The sequence below is a fragment of the Podarcis bocagei genome (assembly GCF_964188305.1).
Source record: "Podarcis bocagei genome assembly, chromosome: 16".
Lineage (NCBI taxonomy): Eukaryota > Metazoa > Chordata > Lepidosauria > Squamata > Lacertidae > Podarcis > Podarcis bocagei.
In genome coordinates, this window is record NC_138142.1 from 20,668,628 (window position 1) to 20,686,448 (window position 17,821).

Genomic DNA, 17,821 nt, shown 5'->3' on the forward strand with positions numbered 1-17,821 from the left:
CCCATCTTTGGGGAAGGATTGTTTGACTGGGATGAGAGTGAGGGCCTTCTCAGTCCACTCAAACTGTTCAACACATTAGAAGTCAGGGTGACACACACACACACGCACACACAAAAACAAACACAAACACCACTTGTTAAAGTTAAAGTTGTTGAATACTTTTTTATTTTTAAGGGCAGGCTTTGCCTTGATGAAGCAGTTTGCTTTATCGGTTCTGCCTTTTGCTATTGTATTGTATTCTACGGTATTTGTGTTTTGTCTTGGTGTTGTAGTTTTTATTGTGAAACTGTGAACTTGCTTGTTGTAAGCTGCATTGTATAAAAAAATACAAATATTTGCAGCTCCAGTTATTAGGCAGCTCTGATCACGGAAGAGCTAAAAAGTTAAACAGCAGTGTTTTTAGTTAAATTCTCTTCCTAATACAGTTTAGTTAGACCAATCAATCAAATGTTTATTAAAGTCAACAAACCATTAAAGAAGCTATAAAAAATGAAATATGAAAAATATGAAATCTCATCCTATTAGTAGCCAAGGTATTTCTCTCCCCCCCCCCAACATATTATGGCCATTAACCTAGGCTCTGAATTTGTTGCACAGAAAGCTGGCACAAAATTTTCCTGTAATAGACAATAAATCATTATTAGACTTCTTTCCAGGACTTTTCTTCTAACTCAGTATTATAATGACTTTCTAACTTTTTAGTTAGGCATAATAGGGAGAGTATTGTAAGCAGCCCTGATTCATTTGAAGGCCTAGTTAGGATATCAGCCTTCTAAATAAATAAAGTTAAAACTTTTAGAGGGCTATAGGGCTTCTCGGAAGGCTGTATTTCGTAGTGATATTCCAGGTAGTTGAACATATTGCAGAGCTCTATGTTAATAGGCTAAATGGCAGCCCACAGAACTGCGTGACTTTGTACTTTTCTTGAGGTTCACTGTTAACAGTGACGTTAAATGTGAATTCATCACCATGGCAGGTGAGCTTGGTTAATAAATAGAACAGCCAGAATCCAAAGGACTACTTTTGATGTGCCTCAGGAGTTAAGTGCACCCTGCGGGACTTGTTTTTACTTTTATTCTTTGAATGGCAGATTCCAATACCCTTTTTTCAGAGCTTCAGAAATTGTTTGCTTTGCAGCATGGACATCTGTTATAATGCACGTTCAAATCAGTCTTTTAAAGAAACCCAGCAACCAAAAATTCAGAACAAATTTGAGTGAGTCAGTTACGCTTTGAAAAAATCAAATGGAGTTAATTAAATGCCTTTGCCTATATTTTGTCGTTTGAACTCTGTTTTCTTACATCTGTACTTGAGTTATTTAGAATCCAAGTGAATATCGGTGACTTATTTACTAATAGTAAATGTGTTGTCCTGTTTACTCACTTTCTAATTTTGTCTTTCAGATTGTTACATGATATACAGCGCTACAGACAATTGAAAGCAGGGACAAGGCTCTGCCTATTAACCTGGCTCTGTCATGGTAAGCGTACAAATTCTGTTAAGCTTAATCAGCACAAGGCAGGTTGAAGCATGAGAAAGTGGGGTGTGACCCTTGGATGTATACAGTAGGCTGTACTACACTTTGGGATTATATTTCATTCAAAGGACAGAGCTGTTTGAAATGAGCAAGGATTGGTACGGCTCGTTTCTGCCCTGTTGAGTACATAATAAATAGCTGCCAGGTTCCAACAAAGCACCAGAGTTAGGGATTCAAGTTACTTACAGTACTTACTAACTTTTTCTTTCTCTTCCTGGAGAAGGAAAGTGGCTTTGATGTCCCACCCTTGTAGGGTTTTAGGTGTCTAAATCACATCCTTCAGCACAGTTAAAGCACAATTTTTGGCACCTTGTGCACCATAATTTAACTCTGTATTTAATATTCATGGGGCATAAATTCAATTTGTCATCACTTTGAAACTAATCTGGAGTTCCATGGACTTAGATTACATTTCTGGGCATCTGACCAGTCCAGGTGTCAAATACAAGGCTGATCTGCTTTCTCAAAATGGCATCTAAAATAAAGGAAAAAATAAAAAGAGTTGCATACTTTCATATGTTTATCATGAAGTGAAAAAGATGTATAAAATATATGTTTTGATACTGTTCCAAGTGAGTTTACAATTAGTTACAGTTGTCAGTTATTTAATTTTTTTTTAAAAAGAACCACAAGTTTTCTGAAGTAGTTCTGAGTGAGTCAGTACCATTAGGCAGGGGAGCGAAGAAAGGGAAGTTTCTTTTGAGTTTTTATTTGTTCTAGTCTATGGTTGTTTTAACTTTTTGTTTTAAAACATTGTTGTAAACTTTCCTTGTGATAATGTTATTGTTTTATGTTTTTTGTAAGTAGCTTTCAGGTTTTTTTCTACAACCAAGTGGTGCATAAATTTTATTTTTTAAAAAATTGTTTATTGTTTATTTAAAATTTCAAGGCATTCCAGACCTGAGTGATACCTCTACAGGCAGCAGGTAGAGGGAGGTGCTGCTCAGTTCCTGTCATTTGAGTCAGTTGAGAAAGGGGAACTGGAGAGTAGGCCAGCACTATGAACATCCCTTTGCCCTGATCACCACATTTGTGTGGGCACCAAAAGGCAGCAAGCTAAAGTCTTGTGTGCTCCTGACAAAAAAGCGGTCAGTAGTGTAAGCATAAAAGGATGGTGACAAATTTAAAATTAGAGGCTTGTAATAGCAAAGCATTTCATTGGTGCATTGCAGTGATTCCCCGTGACCCACCCCATCCCCCCAAAAACTCAGTCAGTGAAAAGATTTAGTATGTATGGGTGTATAACTGTTGAAATAAACTGCATGATCTGTTTTTTTCAGGATGAAGAGACTCAACACAGCCTTGAATGCATCCAAGCTAATCAGATCTTCCCCAGGAAGCAGCTGATCCGTGAGGATGAGAATCTCCAGGTAGTCACCCGACTCTCCTTTGCCCTCGCAGCAATGACACATGGGCAGATCTGATGATGCTATTTCTAGCCAAGATCAGACACTTGATTTATCTTAACTCATGGGACTATTAATTCAAACCCTGTTGCTGCACTTGTGAGCTTGATTGCAAAAGTTATTTAACTGTGCGTTTCTTAATTGGACGTTTTCCTGCAAACCCATCTGTGCTGTCTGCAGCATGTCTCTGAATGCCATTTGCTGATGGGAGGGCTCCTGTGCTCATGTCCTGCTTGTGGGCTTCCCACAGGCACCTAGCTGACCATTGTGAGAAGCAGTCTGCTGGATTCAGTAGGCTTTTAGTCTGAGCTGTCAGGGCTCTTATGTCCTCACTAGGCTTAATCACTTACTTTCAAGGGACCTTCTTTTCCGTCCCTTCACCTTGTTAGAATTAATTCCTCAGCTATACAGTATATATGAAAACCTTGGAATTCACACTTTCCTTTCCTCTGTGTCAATTCTACAATTGTTTATAATACAGAAAAACTTCGTGCTTTCAGAAGTAGCTCCACAGGTTTTATTTCTGTCCATTGCTTATATAGTCGTACCTTGGTTTTCGAACATAATGCATTCCGGAAGTCTGTTTGAATTCCGAAACGTTCGGAAACCAAGGCGCAGCTTCCAAATGGTTGCAGGAACATCCTGCAGCCAATTGGAAACTGCGGAAGTTGCGCCAGACGTTCGGTTTCTGAGGCAAAGTTCGCAAACTGAATACCTACTTCTGGGTTTGCGACATTTGAATTCCAAGTTGTTGATTTCATTTGAATTCCAAGTTGCTTAGTTCCAATGAACTAAGCTGTTAGAAAACCAAAGTACGACTGTATTTCTATCCAACTTGATATTGAACTGAGGTGATGTTTCAGCTCTGTAACAGTCCCTTCTTCTACTGCTGGAGCTAATTATTTGGGGCGAATCTCCTTTTGGTGTTTTAGATCATCTGTGACTCCCTGTTCAGTGTGGAAGGTGGAGACGACTTCTCTACACTTTCACAATGGGCATCTTGCTGAAACAACATGAAAGTGGAAGGCAGCCACTGCCCAAGGGGTCTTTGGTTGTGGCTGCCTGCCATATTAATGTTGTTTCAGCAAGAATCAACTTACTGTGGGAACATTCAGCTGCAACCGCTTCCATCAAAATATGCCCCTCTTAATGTTTTGTGACACGGCTTAAAGCCCTTGTTCTGTCAGGTGTTTACCCAAAGCTTTCTGTGGCTTTTAACAACTACATGCACGTCCTTGTCATATTCCGTCAAGATCCGTATGCTTTGCATTTGAGGTGTGAGTGAGTGAACTCCTTGAGAATCCACCATCAACTTGTTTACATAAAACTTATTTCCCTCCCCCTTTCAACAGGTCCCGTTTCCCGAACTTCATGGGGAGAGCACTGAATACGTAGGTCGAGCTGAAGATGCCATCATTGCACTTTCCAACTATAGACTTCACATCAAATTTAAGGAATCAATTGTGAATGTAAGTCTTCACGTCTGCCCTGGCTGTTCACGGCTAGAGATCTTGCTGGTTATGTGGTTGGGAAATGCACAGCCGCCCATTCCTTATATATTGGGGCTCTTATCATGTAACTCATAGATGTAAGTTAGGAAACAACAAGGATCCAGAATGAAGAATTATGTCCATCTCCCTGCTGCTGTTCTAGATAACTAACCTGCAGTTCTTCTTTCCTCATCCTGGTTCAGGGTGGGGAACCTTTGGCCCTCCGGATGCTGCTGACTGCCTAGGATATTGGGAGTTATAGCTCAACAACATCTGGACGGTCAAAGGTTCCCCACACATGTCCTAGCCCCGCTGCGTTAATTCTTCTTGGTTGCCTTATTAGTATCCTTGATTGAACACCTTTTTGGATTTGCTTCTTGGCAGCTGTAGCTCAGCTGAACAGCAGTAGGTCTTTGGCCCTTGCAAATTTTCCAATCCATTTGGTAGCAATGTATTGAGATTCCTGCTCTGGTTTTGGGGAACCGAGCTGTGAGCTTGCATAATATGGCTGCTGCCAAGGATCCTTTGAGACTAGTGGTGCCATGCGAATGTTTTCTCAGCCCCTGAGACCACATGTCAACAGGTAGTAGAACAGTAGTATTCAGTTTTCCACTGATGCGAGTATATAGGCCCACTTGTAGAGAGCATGGCTCATTGTCTGTGCCCAGCATTCCTTGGGTTGTGGTCCATGTGCTTCAGCTCAGAGACCTGGTAAAGTAAAATGCACGAGGTTGTTTGGAAATTGGAAGAGGCTGTCATGGAGCATAACAGTGCTCTTTGTATAGTAGCTGTTACATGCAATGAATCATGCTGTTGTTGAAATAACTTTCTCCATGTCACTCAGTGACCTGTTAGAAATATCTGGCTTTCTTAGGGGTGACAGGGAAATCTATATAATTTCTGACCCTGTTGAAGAGCGCCTAGCTCAAAACTTGTTAGGCACTCAGTTCCCTAATTAAGAACAAAAAACAAAAACCAGCAGTGACTTCTGGTGCTGCACACAAAGAGCCTCATTCAAGTGAGAATTTATTGTTCTACTGCTTAAAATAGATTCCAGGGGACAGAGTTCCTTGGTGCCCCCTTGCTGTGTGCTAAAGTGGATAGGCAGTCTGAATTTGTTTTTGCATTTTTAAAATAAATAAATGATTAGGACTAGAAGTTCTTCTGTGTAATTTTTGTGTTGTGTTGTGTTGCGTGTGTGTGTATAAAAGTTAAAACAAGTCAAAACAGTTTCTTGGTCGCAGCTGTGGTCCTCACCTGACAACCCAAGTAATGTTCATTCTGCTTCATAGCTTATCACCAGCTGCGAATCATGTGGAATTATGCGAGTCATGTTGGTGAGATGAAGTAGAATTAAAACACATATTGCTCTTCTGTAATGAAATCTGGGTGTGTATGCTAATCCAAATAGATGAGTGGAAACAAAATTGATACATTGCATTGAGAAGCTACTGACTTCTAGAGCATAACATGGTAGTTTAGAAGTATCTGCTTCAGTGTCACCGGGCAAATAATACTGCTGTAATTCTAAGTATTCTGAGATGCTATTAATTTCCATACTTTTAGTGTGTTTATCTGATCATAGGGAAATGTTTATTAATATAATCATTCTGGTTAAAATTTACACTGCAGTTTAATACACTGATTGGAATATTGAGTCCTGACAAAACTGCTGGCACTTAATGTTGTAATACTAGTTGAAGTTATCCCCATGTGACATCCTGAATTTTGTTTCTGTGCCTCTTGGCCAGGCAAAAATTAGTGCTCCTGAAGTCACTTGATATTGCACATTGGCAGTAGTAACCTGGGCCCCCAGCATTCATGTTTGGTATGCAAGTTAGCTGACTAATAGAAAGGGAAACTCAGCTGAGAATATCCAAAGCCTGCCTTTTGGTTTCATTCTAATTTTGTCCTTTGTTTACAATTCAATAGAGAGTCTGTAAACTTGCCGCTTGTGAGCTCTCAGTAAGTAAAACGGTGTTGCTGTGTAACATTTTACTGCTGCACCTTTGCTTGGAAAAGAATAAACTTGTGTGGCCAGTGCTCACCTTGCAACACAGGCAGGGGCTGTAATGCATGATGCATTTTGACTGACTGGATAAATTCATGGATCGCATAGCAATAGGAACTTGATGTCCCCTTTTGAAAAAGCAAACAAAAGGCTCAGTAAACGAAGCAATAAGCTGATGGAATGGTGGCTTTCAAAAGTGTTGACTTATTCATCCATGGGATTGTTTGCAAATTCAGCAGTGTTACACACTTTGCACATCAAAACTGAATGCCCAGGTTTATTTCTTGGTTGGCTCCATTTAAGGAAAGTGTTTAAATTGTGGCATTTGGCAAAGCTATGGGAACAGCAGCAGCAGCAAAAGAATTATAATTTGGTTCAAATGTCATAGATTTGAATTGGGACTTCTTGTAAGTTTGTAGTAGGTGCAGTGCACTAAAATTTAAAGGGTCAAACAAGGGAAGTTTAATGACACAGTGAAACTTATTTCCTGTTCGGTTCAGTTAATATTTAGGATTTTTGCCCCTCTACTCATGGGCAATAATTTAGTTTCACCAAATGTAGCTCTCTTCATCTGCAATCCATAACAAATTCAGACACATAGCAGGAATATTAACATTTGTTGGAAATCATATTTTTTAAATTAAAGGTAATAAACATGCTTAGAGATTTCCCACTGTAAAATGACACTGGTGGGTTTGGATAGCTTTGCATGCTCACTGAAAACAGGCAGAATGGTTTGTTCATTGTTTTACTGATTCTGCCTTATTAGTGCACTGCTGCCTGACCAAGCATTTTGTGTTTTGGAGGCTGAACTAACTGCACGGATTTGTGGTGTTCTAAAGCATGACTATTGAACACAAGAAGAATCTGGCCGCTGGATCAGATCAAAAGCCCACCTAGTCCAGCATCCTGTTTTCTGCAGTGGCCAACCACATGGCCACACAAACAAGACATGAGTGCTGTAGCCCCTTTCCCCACTATTGTTTCCAGCAGTTGGTATTCACTGCATGCAGCCTCTAACCCTGGAGGTAGTTCCTAGCTGTCGGCATTCTCCTTCCTGATCTTGCCTGGTAGAAAGGCAAATGGAATTCACAGGTCAAGGTGAGGCAGAATGCTTGGCAATATGAGATGAAGGAAAGTTATATTCCAATAGTCCCCCCCCCCCCCGGAAGCAAATGCTCCACTTTTCATAGAGAATACTGTGGAAGGCTGTATTTAATAAAGGAGGGTTGTTTAGAGCGAAAGAGAGAAGGGGAACAGATGGAGGCAAGGAACAGGGCGGGAGAAAAAATAAGGAGGGCAGTAGGAAACATCTATTTGAACTAATAAGTGATAAAGAGGAGGTTTTAATATGATAATCTTGGTAAGGAAGTTTCAGCTCCGCAACTGTGATCTTGGAAAGGTTCAAGGAAGGGTACACAGGGAGAGGCTGATGCACAGCACAAATTCTTGAAGCAGCCCAGGTTCCAGAGTAGGACAAAAATGTGAGGAAAGTCTTTGACTTGATGGAGAGCTTGGGTTCGTTTGGTCACAAGGTTTCTGAACAGAAATTTTCAAGTCCCCTCTTACTATTTTATTTTATTTTATTTTTGGTCCCCTAGCATGAAACCTTGGTCTATTGTCCATTGCCACCCTCTTTATGCTTGTAGCAGTATTGACGCCAGCCTAGTTCCATCTCAAGCCAACAGCTCAGGATGTGGGAATATTTGTTTGTTTGTTTGCTTACTGCTGTATCATAAAAATGTATCACAGTGGTTTGCAACAATATAAAAACATAAAACCAAACAATAAAATCATAAGCAGTTAAAAACAAAAGCAGAAAGAAATTAAAAGCAAACATCAGTAGGCCATTATGGAGGACGTACTCCATAATGCCTGGCAGAATAGAATAATTTTCAGCAGGTTTTTAAAAGTTGGCACAGGTGCCTGTTTATGGTGCCTGCCCCCCAGCAACATTGCCCTGCTCTGTCTTTGCACAGATAATGCATTCCAGGGACCCTGGAGCCATGGTGATTGGAGCCCATAGGGGCTTCCAAGGTGGAAGTCAGGGAGACCAACATTAGGTGGAGCCAGCAAATTTTAGTTTTGCCTCTTCCCTGCTGGGTTCTGCAGTGCCAACTTCAACCAAGGAGGAGGAAGTAGCCAGCTGGAACCAGCCCCAGTAGGAAGGCAAAGCAGATGGGGGCTGGCTGAAGTAGAGTGAGATTGGTGGTCCAGTGCCCTGTTTGGCTTAATGGACCAGCCTCCACTGGCCTTGAGGCAATGCTGTTGCTTGGTCTCTCTGCCTGCCCCCATTGCACATGGGCCTTCTCCTGTTCAACGGGTGTGCACCTTCTGCCCAATCAGAAGTTCACGGCTGCCAAGAGACAGAAGTGATAAACTTGCTTAACAGCTCATATAATGGACATAATTATGGTGAGTTGGTCCATATATTATAGTGATTGCTAGTGGGGTGTAGTTGAGAATACAGCATAGTTTCTGTAGGGTTTCTGTCGGCAGAAGCCGTATCAAGACTGATTGACCCATTTCTACATATTGATATAGGTGTGGTGTTTTATTTATCAGTTGTGAGTTAAAGGCTGGTGTTTACTCTAAAAGGAAGCAGTGCTGAATTTGGGGATACTGTTGAAGTGGAGGCACGGGAGAATCCAGTATCAGAATTGTGAAGGGCAGAGTTTCCCCTTATCCCAACATTTGCTCTATAGAGAATTCGCCCTCCCTCCCGCCCCAAGGAGTGAATGAAGGTAAAACAGGAGTAGAAGAAGGTAAAACAGGAGTGTGGTTGTTTCTTAGGTTTGGAGATGAGAAAGGTGCACTGCACAAGAAGTATTGCATGACCAAACCATATAAGCTGGAGAACTGTCTCCGATGTTTGAGAGAAATGTAGTTCTCTTTTCCTGTAGAATTGTTGCTGCTTTAAACATGGAACTTGAGTGATCGCCTTAAAATGTGCTTTATAAGTACCATAAACATAAAGCACATTTTAAGGAAGGCAAGTGTATATCTCTTACATTTGTGTAACATTTCTTGCATCTGGTGAAGTGTAACCCAGTCCATGAAAACTTAAATGCTATAATAAATGTGTTCGCCTTTAAGATGCCACAAAATAGGAGTCTGTTTATGCTGTGTCATAATTACACATGTTCCTTTTCCATGACTCAACTGTACCTGTTCATATGGGAAGAAAATGAGGGACAATAGTCTAATAAATCATTATATTAAATGCTGTGAAACTGTGTCAGCCTTTTTTAAGCAAGGTCATTTAATCTTTTTAATCACAGGTTCCATTGCAGCTTATAGAGAGTGTTGAATGCCGGGATATATTTCAGCTTCACTTGACTTGTAAGGACTGCAAAGTTATCAGGTATGTGTGTATATATACATATAAATTATCCTGATGGTTGTACACGTTACACTATTACAAGGAAGCATGGCCTGCTAAAGATTGGTATCAGTGCCCTGTTTAATAATTATTACTTGGTCTCATGACTGGGCAACGTTTTCCCCCTTGTCTTGTATCAATAGAACATTGACAATCCACTGTAGCAGTTTAACTTTTCAGTTGAAGGCATGCATTTGCAGGAGTATAACAAATTATCCATCTCCATCAATTGTGGGTGCCTCAGATTAACTGAAACAGCTTATTTCATTGTGTGTTCATTTTCACGTTATTGTTATTGTTGTTGTTATTATTTATTACATTTGTGTACCACACCTCGTCCAAAGATCACAGGGCGATTCACAACATAAAAACACAAAATAAGAAAATACGTAATAAAAAACAAAAACCAATAACCCCACCATCATGAACTTTAAAAAGGTCATTGGATGTTTAATCAGGCAAAGGCTTAGTTATAGAGAAATGATTTTGCCTGGCACTTAATGAAGGCACCAGGCGAGCCTCCCTGGAGGGGAGCAGGCCACAGATGGGAAGCCACTGTAGAAAAGGCCTGTTCTCATTTATCATTTGCATGATTTTGCTTCTTGCTGCCAGAGGTGGTGATGGCCTTTCTTCAAATTAAAAAAAAAAGTATTTAGATAGCTTTGGCTATGGTCTGAAGGTTTATGCAAAGAACCCTAGATGGATGAGGTAATGATATTAACTTTGCATTTTTGCGTACTAGAGTTCACTTGTAAAATATATGCAGTGCAGCTTTTGAAGCCAAATGCCAGTGTGTTCTCTCTTCTTCTCTGCTTTGAAGCTAAACTTTCATTGGATTCTGTGGCTTGGATCTCTCTGGGTGAGAATGAATAGATTTTTATCTGGCTTAATTTTTTTTTAAATTTTTTTTACAGATGTCAGTTCTCTACTTTTGAGCAGTGTCAAGAGTGGCTTAAACGGCTGAACAATGCCATCCGCCCTCCTTCAAAGATAGAGGATCTCTTTTCATTTGCTTACCACGCCTGGTGTATGGAGGTGTATGCTAGTGAAAAAGAACAGCATGGTGATTTGTGTCGACCAGGTATGATGCAGACATTCTTTGTGTAGCTGTAGAGATAAAGGAGCTTGTTCCAGTTGATTGAGGTGCTGGTGGATTTTTGCCTCTGAAAAGTTTCAAGGTTAAGGGAGTGAAGGGTTTAATGGATAGGTTTTAAAGCTGCCACTATTCAGTTGCCTTTTTTGTTGTTGTTCATTGTTTGTGGCTGCTTTCTCCAACATACAGCTTTCCTGCTATTTTTAATATTATCTATGGGCTTCTTCATAGGCAGTTCAAGCCAATTGCATATTACATAAGCAGCATTAGGATGCCATGTCAATCAGTCATGACTATGGGATGCCATAATGGGATGCCACAAAGCCAAATCAAAGCAAGGACAATGACTTTGGCCTTCTTTCATAATGGGTGAATATTCTGGCCTCATTTTGCAGACCCTCTGGACCAACAAGCTGAAATGGAGAGAAGGCTTTTTGTGGTAATAAAGTGCTTCCTCCTCTCTTTTGACATAGTCCTATAACGTATGCATGTGCAGAAACAAAAATTTTTTATTACACTTTATGCCGTTACTGTAGAAGGTCATCAGGTTGGGTTATGGCTCCACCTTCTTATAGTAATGGAGAACTGCCTTTCAGGTGAGAGCCAACAGTTCTTTCTGCTAATGCCATCTTCATAATAGAAACAGCCCGTTACGATGCAAATGATGTTTCACTTATTCTTGCTCTTCCAAATTCACATTGATATATGCAGTTCTCTGCAGAGCAGAATTCTTGAATTCAAACTCTTACTCAGTTGAGAGTTGACCAGAATTATACAGTGGTATGAAGATGCTGCTGAGAAGAGCTGTCAGTATTGCAGTTTTCTGGCATAGATCAAGAGAGCTTTGCTCCTGCACAATGATCAGTGAAAACTTTGGACCTGATCCACAGTCAGAGGGGTTTTACCATATTCAGGGAAGCTTACTTAACCCCTCCCAAACAGAAAGGGGACTTAGCTCTAACTGCAAGTCATCCTTAGACCAGTGTTTCCCAACCTTTTTTGGGCAAAGGCACACTTGTTTGATGAAAAAAATCTCGAGGCACACCACCATTACAGCCCCGTGACGTCAGCGCGCAGCGTCACGCCGGGAGGGACGCACGAAAGTGTAAGCTTCAATTTTTTTCCCTCCCCCTTGCCGGGGAACCTCCAAGCTTTGGGGGTGGGGGGGGGAGGAGGCAGCAAAGCGAGGCAGGAAGGAGAGCGCGGCTTGGCTGGGTGAGCTTTGGCAGGGGCAGGGAATGAGAGCCGCGAGGCGGGCGCTGCGGACGGAGGCGCTGCCCGCCGAGCTCGCAGGCAGCCAGGCAGGCAGACGGCGAGAGCCCCGCGCTGGGCGGCCTCTCCTCGCCGCCGCCGCCCCGCCTCTCGCCGCCCGACTCGCCCGCCTCCCTCCAGGCAACATCTCGCGGCACACCAGGCAACATCTCGCGGCACACTAGTGTGCCGCGGAACAGTGGTTGGGAAACACTGCCTTAGACCATAGAATTGAAGTGAAGCACACTCTTGGCCCCATCCGTTGGTCAGCGGAAAGTTGGTATGTGTGTCATCTCATGACCCTGAGATTAAGAGAGTCATGCTCTTCCAACTGAGCTACTAGTGCAGGATATTTGCAGCTATTAAAGAACCAGCTTTTCCCCCAGCGAATGTTTACAAATTGTCTTTTGCTTGTGGAGTAGCATCATGTGTTCCTCAAACAGACCAGCCTAATTGTACAACGTGATAATAAAATTTGTCTGAGCGCTTTTTTTACAAAGGGAAGAAGTGCATTGAAACTAGAATGGGGCAGGCAAATACCAACCAGTCTTTAAGGGGCCTTAGCTTAACTGGTCTTCAGCTAATAATCAGGAAACAACTGATTATTAACCTATCACTGTGTGCAGAGCCAATTAAAATAACATGATACTGCTAAAGATGGTTACTGAATTTAGATTTTCATGGTTGGCATAAGCAAAGCAGATTTTCTACTGTTATAATTTCTTGACGCGGGTGGCGCTGTGGGTTAAACCACAGAGCCTAGGACTTGCTGATCAGAAGGTCGGCGGTTCGAATCCCCACAACGGGGTGAGCTCCCATTGCTCGGTCCCTGCTCCTGCCAACCTAGCAGTTCGAAAGCACGTCAAAGTGCAAGTAGATAAATACTGTATTTTTCGCTCCATTGGACGCACCCAACCATAAGGCGCATCTAGTTTTTAGAGGAGGAAAACAAGGAAAAAATATTCTGAATCAAATGTTGTATAAACTACTGTATTTAATAAACAACCGGTATATCAGAATCACATTACAGCCATGTAAAGTGAACAGCAGTCAACAATGGCATTAAGAACCACCATCACTGTCATTAACAAATGAAGAGAGGCTTTAAGGTTTGAGTACTCTTCTAGTCTTCTGTGAACCCCAAGAGCTCATCACTGCTAAAGTCAGAATTTATGAAGCTCAGTTGCTCACAGTCACTGACATCACTTTCTTCGCTATCTTCATGTAAAATACCATTTTCGTATCCATCCAAAGCATTGCTAATGCCACATTTTTTCCTCTCAATCCTCTTCCTCCCCTCTCTCAGCGAACAGCCTGCCAGCTGCTTGCAAACATTCCCTTTACTTGAATTACAGTCAAGAAACAGCCAAGCAGAGCGTCTCAGCGGCAGGCTTGGGAGGCTTTCCTTTTCCCCACTTTTTTCTCTCCCCCCCCCCCAAGCAGAACAGTCCCCTTTTCCAGCCTCCTCCTCTCCATCCCTTTCACCCAAACTCCTCAGGTGACGTCTACAATTTCTCCCCTTCACTGGTCCCTCTCCTTTGCCCTCTACCATGACTCTCCACTCACGGCAACCTATGGTACCTCATCTCCCTTCACCCAGCTTCTTGGTCCCCCTTCTCTCCATCCTCTTCCTCCCCTCTCTCAGTGAACAGCCTGCCCGCTGCTCCAAACCTTGAGGGGAAGGGCAGGCTGCTGGCAGAGCAGCACCCCCCGCCCCCATTCAGCAGCCCAGGAGTGCGGGGCATGGGCGCACAGCCCTCCCCTTGCTCCAAAGCTTCCCGGGGCTGCAGGGGGAAGCCGAGGCTGCCGGCAGGGGAGCGTGGCTCCACCACCACTACCAAAGACCAGTCCAAGAGTGTGCCGCACTCCGGCAATTTGGCTCCAGGGACCACACATTCGCTCCATAGGACGCACAGACATTTCCCCTTACTTTTTAAGAGTAAAAAAGTGTGTCCAATGGTGCGAAGAATACGGTAGGTACCGCTACAGCGGGAAGGTAAATGGCGTTTCCGTGCGCTGCTCTGGTTCGCCAGAAGCGGCTTAGTCATGCTGACCACATGACCCGGAAGCTGTATGCTGGCTCCCTCGGATGAGTGCCGCAACCCCAGAGTCGGCCACGACTGGACCTAATGGTTAGGGATCCCTTTACCTTTACCTAATTTCTTGACAAAATCACTGGGGCCATCTCATATTAAGTTCTTTTCATTCTACTATTGTCTTCTTTTGTTGTAGGAGAACATGTAAGTTCGAGATTTAAAAATGAGGTTGAACGGATGGGTTTTGATATGAACAATGCCTGGAGGATCTCCAACATCAACGAGAAGTACAAGTAAGTTCTGTGGATGTTTGCAGACAGCTGGCAGCAGCCTAACTTTTATTGAAGTAGGCATTTTGGAGCAGAGCATATCATAGCCCTTGCTGTGGTTGGATGCACTTGTAGATCCTGGTACTGCTGATGGTTTGGAACTGAGCGGGTGGGGTTTCTTAGTAGCCTTAAAGCTCTGAAAAGCAAAGTGATAGAGCACCCTATGTAGCTGCCATTTTGTAGTTCTGTTTCTCAACATCCATGAAACAGGCCTGCAGTGGTGTATGCAGACACTGCTATCTGTCATCTAGCCTCAGAGGGCTGCTAAAATGAATAGTGCAAGCTACCTAAACACTTTGGGTCTCCTGTCCAGTTGCTTCCTGGCCTTAAAAGACCCAGGAGCATCCGAGAATAAACAAGCAGCAAGGTTGGGTCATGTAATACAGTGGTGCCCCGCAAGACGAATGCCTCGCAAGACGGAAAACTCGCTAGACGAAAGAGTTTTCCGTTTTGGAGGTGCTTCGCAAAACGAATCTCCTATGGGCTTGCTTCGCAAGACGACAATGTCTTGAGAGTTCCTGCTGGTTTTCCCCCCCTTCCCCCCCCTTTTCTACGCCGCTAAGCCGCTTATCAGCTGATCCGATCAGCAGATAAGCCGCTAAAAGCCGCTAATAGCGCTAAGCCGCTTATCAGCTGATCCAATCAGCAGATAAGCCTCTAAAAGCCTCTAATAGCGCTAATCCGCTAATCCTTCAATGGGCTTGCTTTGCAAGACGAAAAAAACCGCTAGACGAAGAGAATCACAGAACGGATTCTTTTCGTCTTGCGAGGCACCACTGTATAAGGCTGCGTCTGGCAACTTGGATACCATAGTTGCTCTCCCTAGGCGAGTGCTAAATTATAAGATTGCTCTGTTCTTGAGAAAGTAGTGCTCACAAAGGACTGTGGAATAAGGGAAGACAAGGAAAGAATACTTTGCACCTTGAGCGTCTATGTTGGAAGGGTGCTAACAGCTTGTCAAGGAAGGAAACCAATGCTGTGACTATACATGCATGGCTTTAAAAAAATGTCCTCCTTTTTCCACACAGGCTCTGTAGCAGCTACCCTCAAGAACTCATAGTTCCTGTTTGGATCACAGACAAAGAGCTGGAAAGTGTGGCAGGATTCCGATCTTGGAAACGCATCCCTGCTGTGGTTTATAGGTGAGGCCTGAACTGAAGCACCTACTAAATTGAATGTAAAGTGGTGTGTGCTTTTTATCACCTTGCCAGATGCTTAATCAGCAGCTTGGCAACTATGCTGAACTACAAAACTGGCACCATTGATCTTTCACTTGCATTTCCTTGGGCTGTGGAGCATTGACCCCAGATGCTCAGCTGTAAGCTAAGCTGGCTGGGTCTTGTTCCTTGAGTCACTCCAGCTAGCCCTGCTGCAAAGCCCACAAGCCCTTCAAGATGTGTAGGAATGATTGGATAAATGGTGGTTGTCTCTGTAGTCCAACAGTTGTGAAATGGTCTCCCCAGGGAAGCCCATCTGTTTCTCTGATTATAACCTTTTTGGCATCAGGTGCAAAATATTCTACCTTTTAATTTTACTCTTATGTTTTGGTGTATTTAAACCTGGGCACATTGCTTTCCTTTTAATGATTTTGAGGCCGGTTTTTATAATAATTATCTTGCTGGTCTGTTTTCAGTTGTTTTTTTTGGTCCTGATTTTGCACTGAATTCCGAGTTTTTATGTCATTTGTTTTGAGAAATGCTTTATTGACTGGATTTTATTTGATTTATTTGTAAACTGCCCAGGGGACTTTGTTTGACGAGCAGTCTAGAAATGTAATAATAATAGTTGGCTACATGGGTTGTTTTGGAACACGGCACAGGTTATGTAAAACTATAGATGGGCTTCACGGACTGCCTGTTTCTGAACAAAAGGCACATCTAAAGTACTGAAGCTGCTGATCATCATTAACTTTGGCAGTTTGTCAGTGATCTCTCTTTAGGATTAAACAGGCAGCCTCCCAGTTCTAGACATCTCTGCATTATAGACATTTTATATGCGTCAACAAAAAACTGGTTGAAATTCTGACCCTGGTATAAGTGGTGATAGATCTATTGGTTCAGTTACTTTGAAACTTGTTTCTTGAGCATTCTGACACAAATCTCTTTAAATCCTAACTTCATTTTTTTTACTGCGTTTTGATTACAAACGATTCATTCTATTCTATTCTATGATTCAAATGAAATTCAGTATGAAATACTGTTTTCAGACGGCATACATTAGAATGCCCTATGAAACAGTATTTCATAGAAAGCATTTCTGCTTTAGAAAGTCAAAACTACTTTTGGAATTCTACAGTAAGGTGGCAATTCCTATGTCACTGTGCATTTGCTCTAGCATTACCTGCACTTAGGGCCCTATTGTGATGGCTACTTACTGTTAGCTGTTTCATTTCTGTTTCCTACAGGCATCAGGGCAATGGGGCGGTCATTTCCCGTTGTGGGCAGCCAGAGGTCAGCTGGTGGGGTTGGAGAAATGCTGATGACGAACATCTTGTCCAGTCAGTGGCCAAAGCTTGTGCCTCAGATTCCAAGTCTAATAGCAGTAAACTAGTGAATGGAAACTGTTCAAGAGATTTCTCCAATGGAGGAGACCTCTCTGATGTAGAATTTGGTAAGTTTGATTATCTCTTTGTTTCTCAAATATTGCATTTTGGAGTCTCCATAGAGTTCAAATGGCAGTTTCCCCCCTGATAGGGATTTCAGCCTTTTGCCTGCAACTCTTGTGTGTAGGACGCCTGGATGCCTGCTCTGCCTTGGAGGGGGTGGGGGTGGGGGGGAAGGATAGCCAGGGTGCCACTTATGTCATTGATGGGTCATAACTTAGGGGTAGAGCATCTGCTTTTCAGAATAATAATAATAATAATAATAATAATAATAATAATAATAATTTATTATTTATACCCCGCCCATCTGGCTGGGTTTCCCTAGCCACTCTGGGTGGCTTCCAACAGAATATTAAAATACAATAGTCTATTAAACATTAAAAGCTTCCCTAAACAGGGCTGCCTTCAGATGTCTTCTAAAAGTCTGGTAGTTGTTTTTCTCTTTGACATCTGTTGGGAGGGCGTTCCACATGGCAGGTGCCACTACCAAGAAGGCCCTCTGCCTGGTTCCCTGTAACTAGGCTTCTCGCAGCCAGGGAACTGCCACAAGACCCTCGGCACTGGACCTCAGTGTCCGGGCAGAATGATGGGGGTGGAGACGCTCCTTCAGGTATACTGGACCGAACCCGTTTAGGGCTTTAAAGGTCAGCACCAACACTTTGAATTGTGCTCGGAAACGTACTG

At 42.7% G+C, this 17,821-nt stretch overlaps 1 protein-coding gene across 19 annotated transcripts in view; it reads left to right on the forward strand.

Annotated features, from left to right (window-relative positions):
• The window catches only part of MTMR3 (myotubularin related protein 3), an 82,758-nt gene that overhangs the window by 20,108 nt on the left and 44,829 nt on the right, over positions 1–17,821 (forward strand). For 15 of the 19 annotated variants that reach the window (XM_081174717.1, XM_081174718.1, XM_081174721.1 and 12 more), the window contains exons 3-11: positions 1,404–1,480; positions 2,818–2,907; positions 4,296–4,412; positions 6,366–6,398; positions 9,726–9,808; positions 10,741–10,907; positions 14,403–14,499; positions 15,564–15,677; positions 16,940–17,145. In XM_081174717.1, the coding sequence (XP_081030843.1) occupies positions 1,478–1,480; positions 2,818–2,907; positions 4,296–4,412; positions 6,366–6,398; positions 9,726–9,808; positions 10,741–10,907; positions 14,403–14,499; positions 15,564–15,677; positions 16,940–17,145 (910 nt within the window). In that variant the 5' untranslated portion in view covers positions 1,404–1,477. The remainder of the gene's footprint in view (positions 1–1,403; positions 1,481–2,817; positions 2,908–4,295; positions 4,413–6,365; positions 6,399–9,725; positions 9,809–10,740; positions 10,908–14,402; positions 14,500–15,563; positions 15,678–16,939; positions 17,146–17,821) is intronic. The other 4 variants (XM_081174723.1, XM_081174708.1, XM_081174715.1 and 1 more) reach the window with 1 other exon arrangement.